The 6,147-nt window shown below is 53.4% G+C and overlaps 1 protein-coding gene across 1 annotated transcript; it reads left to right on the top strand.

Moving 5' to 3' along the window:
• The first annotated feature begins 202 nt into the window (after positions 1 to 202).
• LOC139060006 (neprilysin-2-like) lies at positions 203 to 5,061 on the top strand. The gene is made up of 2 exons (XM_070538682.1): positions 203 to 1,309; positions 2,919 to 5,061. Exons 1-2 carry the CDS (start codon positions 302 to 304, stop codon positions 4,989 to 4,991), a joined length of 3,081 nt encoding a protein of 1,026 aa, XP_070394783.1. The 5' UTR covers positions 203 to 301; the 3' UTR covers positions 4,992 to 5,061.
• The last annotated feature ends 1,086 nt before the right edge of the window (positions 5,062 to 6,147 follow it).

The following is a 6,147-nucleotide window of genomic DNA, read 5'->3' as shown; positions in this document are numbered from 1 at the left end:
GGACAACTCCGCTGACGCCGACGCCGGCACCGGATTTTCTGCGACAAGGGGCTCTTAGCTATATCGCGTTAAAAAATGGCACGTTTCCATGTAAATGCGTTCGCTTACAAAAATATACTGACGGCACCGGTTCGGCAGCTGTCAAGGATGGAACACGAAGAAGTGGCACCGATCGCACGAGCAGCTCGCGGCCGAGCGTGCATTCCGACCAGAAGAAGAATGGTGCTTGCTTAGGAACGGACGTTTCCGTACGCAGCCCCGTACGTTCATCACGCGCTTTTTCTTCTCTGCGGCCAGCATTATGTCCAAGACGCCTCTCAGCGAGAAGTCCGGTGCCGGCTGCAGCAAAAGGAAGCGGCCTTGCTCGTCGAAGGAGCAGTCCGAGGGTACAACGCCCTCGTCAACGTCTACGGCCCAAGCCGACGAAGCGACTCTTGGTCCGATGGCTGTCTCGTCCGAGACCACAAGCTGCAGAGATTCGACCGCGCCTGGCAGCCGTCGAGATAGGCGGCGGAGTCGGGCTGGAAGCGTCGTCAGCCTTTCGTCCGTGGCTGCGGCGAAGTACGACGCCAAGCGGCGTGCGAGCCAAGACTCCCGCGGACGAGACGACTCCGGCTCCGAGACGCACTCTCGACGGCGTCAGCCTTCGAGAAAGCCCTCCTTGACAGTTTCCTCGTCTGGCCGGGCCTCGAGAAGGGCGTCCAAGGCGGAGGCCAAGGGTGTCACAGAGGTGGACGCTCCAGTGGAGGACAACCTCGGGACGGCAACGACGTCGCAGGTATCTTCCAGCGTGACGCCGGCATCTGAAGCCGCCAGTCAGGCCACGGACTCCGAGGCGTCCCTGGCTCCTCGCTTGGTTAAGTTCGCCGTCATCGGGGACAGTCCGAGACCGCAAGTGGGCGCGGCGAAGAAAATCCAAGAGCCACGCACGAGCTCGACCACTGACACCGGTTCTCACGTGGAGACAAAGCGGACGGCCACGCCTTCGGCGAGCAGCGACAGCGTCAGCAGCAGCGCCACAAGGTCCGTAACTCCGGAGACACAGCGAGCTTCGCCGGCCGGACTCCGAGATTGGAACGCTTCGAAGTCGTCGACCGGCCTGAGTGGAGACTCTGCCGAATTCAGCGTGGATAACAATCGGTCGCACTCGCAGCCCCCGTGCGCGTCCTCGGCCATTTCGTCGGCACCAGAAACCACGCGCAGTGGCCCCTGCGAAGATAGCAGTCGGCTTTCGCCGTCTTTCCGTGGCTCCGGGAAGCCGCCAGTGACCAAACGCAACCGCAAAGCCGTGTTCGACTTCACGAACATCGTGAGTCATTTCCTTGTCTTTCGCAAACTCGTACAGCAAGCAGCTTTGCGCCTATGGGCGGGTGGTGAACGGAGGCACCTAATAAATTGTAATCAAATGGAAGCACCAGATAACATTGTCGGATCCTAAACTAATGAACCGTTTTGGTTCATGGGGCTGGCCAAATAAGGAATATTGTCGTTGTCGCAAACGTTTCGACAAGGGGACTCGTCAGACGAGTGTCCGTGTCGAAGTAAATGGCTCCAGTGACACTGCTTGTTCGACTACAGTTACTCAATTCAAGCATTAGAATTATACAAATCCGTGTGCTACCCGTACTTCCCGTTACGTACCACGTGTCCCTGCTAGCGTTAGCCAACGTGTGCAACGATTTACAAAACACGGTGAAAGAGACAGTTATAAAACCCACGGTGTTCGGTCGTCAGACCTCAGACGATCAAACACCGTAGGGTCTTAAGATCGCATCTTGCACCGCGTTTTTTTTCAATCTTTTTTTTTTCTTGTTGAACAGCTTGGCTAACGTTACCTGCAGAACGATCGTAGTGCCATAGTTCTGTCTTCTATATATATAGTGTTGCTTCATCTAAGAAGTCACCGATGACCGGTGATCACTCGCCTGCAGATTGGTATTAGGAGGTATTGACTAAGCGTGCTGTTAAGTGGCCACCGGAAGGTCAGTGGTCAAACCTCGTAATCTCGCTCACGTTCGCTCGTGACTGCAGGTAGGTCACGCATGAAAGCGGATACAAGCAACAGCCTGCGAATTTAGCAGCGTTACCTGTTAACAAGATTGTTGCATGGCTTGAGAAGATAGGATAGAGTGTTATGATGATTTAGGTAAATGAAGAACAAGGGGCCGGCGGGCGGGCATAGCAAGGTTATAGTGCTTATTCACTCGAAACCTCGCTGATAACCCTAAGGGGCTCGTAATCACAATCAAATTTTCACACTGTAGAACTGTTCGTAAGATCAGATGCCAGCCATTCGCAATGTTAGACCGTATTATTAGCGTAACGGCAAACAGCATGTACGAACGAAAACATTTGCGTACTTCTCTCCAGATGTCCATGTTGTTGCGTAGCTGTAGAGTCATGCCACATGGCGATTGTCTTCTCTGTCCTTCTCTGTGTATACATGCCTGTTAATTTGCGTCTTTCTTCTAAGAGCTGTCCCAACGTCCACGCATGAGGTCGATCGATCATCGCAAGGCGACCGTAATGTCTAACACAGGTTTACTACAAAAATTAGTGAGTATACACTACGGTTCGATAAGATTGAGGAGCTATCGCTTTGCCCTTACATTATGGGCTCACACCATGGTAGGGGTTTCTTTTCCCTTTCCTTAAACGTTTGGTTGAACTTAGTCGAAGATCCAGATAACGTGGTCACACGATCCACATACAAAGAACAATTCGTTAGATCCAATTTTTCTTATGAGCTCATATTCTTCACACGCTGATAAAGAAGCTTATTAAATATAATTCATTGTAAGTGACAATTTGTTGCATCCGAGTTGGTTATAGCGATGTTCCACGGAACGCGCGCGTTGCACTTCGTGCGTTTCGTGGCAACCAGCTGATTTCCGCAACTTGTCTTTCTTTGTTTTCAGCTGTCTCCTCCAAAGCGGCCTTTGCAAAGCTTCAACAAAGGAAAGCGAAATTGCTGCGCAGTCGTCACCATCGGCGCCGCCGCGTTCGCAGCCCTTCTGCTCACTGTCGCGATGCTCATATACTCGTTCGTGGCAAGCGACTCGGCCGAGAAGCCCGTCCCTCTTTGCTCGACGGAAGACTGCATCGTGCACGCGGACATCCTGACGGCCTCACTGAACCGGAGCCTGGACCCGTGCGACGACTTTCGCGCCTTCGTCTGCTCGGCCTGGTCCCCGCGGCGACAGTACCGGGAGCGCGTCACGTCGGTGATGGACGAAGTCATCTTCGCTCACCTCGAGGCCCTGAGTGCGGTGCTTCGCTACGGCAGCACGCTGGTCCCCGCGGGTGAGAAGGCGCGCCGAATGCACGAACTCTGCGAACGCTACTTCGAGGAGGGCGACGCCAACATCAATGGCTTGCACCATTTCATGAAAAACATAGGACTCAGTTGGCCGGAGGAACCCGAGGATTACCACGAGCCATCCTTCTTTGACGTGCTGATGGAGTTGTCGCTCAAGTGGCAGATGCCGTTCTGGATCTCGGTCAGCGTGCTTCAGGGACGAGACTCGACCAGAGGCCGCCTCCTGATCAAGCCAGGCGAACACATAGCTATAGCGCGGAACCGCCATCGACGCGTGATTATGGACGGTGACTACGGCAAGTACTTGCAGGGATTCTATATCACGGTCAGCGAGGACGATAAGGGTCATGCGGAGACATTCTTTATCGAGCAGACAAAGGCAGTGGAAGGGGACGTCCTGGAGCAACTCTACAATTGCATTGTCTCCAAGATTAAAGACCCGGCCTCCTTCCCGCTGAGCGACATTGGCAACTTCACCACGAACATCCCCAGCGTCGATTGGAAGGGCGCGTTGCAGAAGCACCTGTCCTTCGATCCCAGCCTCGCTCCTCATGACCGCGTCCTCGTAAGCGACACGAAACTGCTGGAAACCATCGACAGGCTGCTGGGAAAGTACGACAACCGCCAACTCCTGAGGCACCTGGCGTGGCTATTTGTCCAGACGTACGCGCCCGTCTTCGACAGTGGCCTCCTTTGGTTCACATACGGTGGCAAGTCGCGTGCTTCTCCGTACCGTCCAGTCTTCTGCGGCCTGCACGTCGAGGCGGTGTTCAAGCTGCTGGTGTTGTGCCTGACCACCGTCTCCCGGCTGACTGGTTCCGACGAGAAGTTCATCGACGGCGCGTACGGCAGTCTAGTCTCGACGGCCGTTCGCATGGTGAACGCCTCCAAGTGGCTGGACGACGAAAGCAAGGCGCTCGCAGTGCGCAAGCTGTCGTCGCTGCGAGTGCGAGTATGGCCCCCTCCGCATTACACGGACAACGATAGGCTCGAGAAGTACTACAAAGAGTATCCGCTTGGAAGCGAGACGTTCAGGGAATACTGGTTAGCCGCCCACCTTTCCATGTACCAGCGCACGAAAGCTAAAGAAATGGCCGACGCGGATAGCCTGCCGATGAATTACGCCCCCGCGCACGTGAGCTACGACTACACCCTGAATAGTATGGCCCTGCCGATCGGAATCGTAGATCGGCCTTTCTACTATCCGAAGGGAACCGATGCCATGTTTTACGGTGGCCTCGGTTTTCTGTTGGCCAAGGAGATGGTCAAGGCCTTGGACAACATGGGTCTTCGCTGGCACCCGAACGGTAATCATGTTGACTCGATCTTCTCCAAGGCCTCGACGAGCGAGTTCCGATTCAAAGACGGCTGCTTGAGGAGCCAAGGCAGCGCGAGCATATTCCCGGAAGTGCCAGCTTTGGAGATAGCGCATTCCTCGCTCCTCGTCGCCTTGAAAGAAAGTGGTCCGAAATTGATCCGGAAAGACCTGCCGGACATGGTGGTTTTCTTCATGACTCTTTGCTACGTCACGTGCGCCACAGAAGGATTCCCGAATCCGTTCGCGGCGGACTGCAACAAGGCCGTGCGCAACTCCGCCGCGTTCGCGAGCGCGTTTCATTGTACGGTGGGATCGAAGATGAATCCCGGAAGCAAATGCGACTTCTTTGACTGAAACCGGAACGACCTTTGCCGTTACAGTGTACCAAAGTTAAGACCATATCTAGAGCTCCGTTTTGCTTTTGTACTTTTGCTTTCTTGTGTATGGGGCTGCTTACACGACGCAGCGATGTGATGGCACCACAATGCGCATGTATGTAGCCGTAATGAGTCAGTTATATGTTGCTTTTGTATTGTTCTGCATTTCAGTCGCACATCGCCATCTATCGCGATACTGTTCATTTTAACTGCATCACGTACGAAACATTGTCACTTCCTGTTATGCGGCTTATCTATGCGCACTCGAACTTAAAAACTTAAGGATTGTGAATAGTTAGAAGAGATGCGGAAAAAAACTGCATGCGAGTTCGCTGTTCCGTGAAAAGTTTATCGATTGATCTGTCAACCATTGCGCGTTCCGGCAGTGATACCGCGCACACCACAGGCAAAGCCTTGCAGTGTGCGCGACTGAGAGGACACTGGTTGCAGCATCGCTTCTACTCTGGTCTCTGTATAGGCTTCCTTGCTTGACGAGCTTTCTCATTGCTTATATTCGCCACTTAAAGCAACGCAGCGTCGTTTAGTTGCGTTGTATATTCCTTGCATATAAAGTGGCTGGTTCCGAGTTGAATACCTAGTTTTGTTTGCCGTGTTTATTATTGTCGTTTTTTTTGCGTACCGATCTTTGAGACTGTCACGTATGCAACGCAGCTATATATAGTATATCGGCAATGCACAATCCTTGCGCGTTTTTCCTGCCTGTGTTTTCTTACCTCTTCTGACCTCACCATGATAAGCAACAGCCTACATTATGACCACTGCAATTACCCATAGTTCTCCTATGTTCTCGAGTGCGCTTCAAACAAACACGTACCCCACGCAGAACAGACTACATCACTACATGACTGACCTATACAAAACATCATATTGCGAAAATTGCCATAGCACACTAGACGTACATCACTTGCTCTGGCCGTGTGGTCGGACCCACGCAAACAAGGATCAAGACTCCGCCAGGCTACAAGAAGCATTACGCAGCACGGACCTGGCGGAGCAGCTATGGGCCGTCCAGCGAGCCCACGATGGGGCCAGGGAGTTACAACTCCCGGTCCCAACGTGGGAGTAGCCCGCTCTATGGGACCTTGCGTCCCGTAGCTCGCAGGACCTCTCAT

The sequence above is a fragment of the Dermacentor albipictus genome, chromosome 5 (genome assembly GCF_038994185.2).
Source record: "Dermacentor albipictus isolate Rhodes 1998 colony chromosome 5, USDA_Dalb.pri_finalv2, whole genome shotgun sequence".
In the NCBI taxonomy this organism is placed as follows: Eukaryota; Metazoa; Arthropoda; class Arachnida; order Ixodida; family Ixodidae; genus Dermacentor; species Dermacentor albipictus.
Note: the sequence above shows the minus strand (reverse complement) of the source record. Positions and strands in the feature narration are given on the sequence as shown.

Bases quoted from the DNA above. Each gene is read 5' to 3' on its own strand.
- LOC139060006 (XM_070538682.1), top strand. From the start codon at position 302: ATGTCCAAGACGCCTCTCAGCGAGAAGTCCGGTGCCGGCTGCAGCAAA. The intron at 1,310-2,918 runs GTGAGTCATTTC...CTTTGTTTTCAG, and splicing joins TGTTCGACTTCACGAACATC to CTGTCTCCTCCAAAGCGGCC.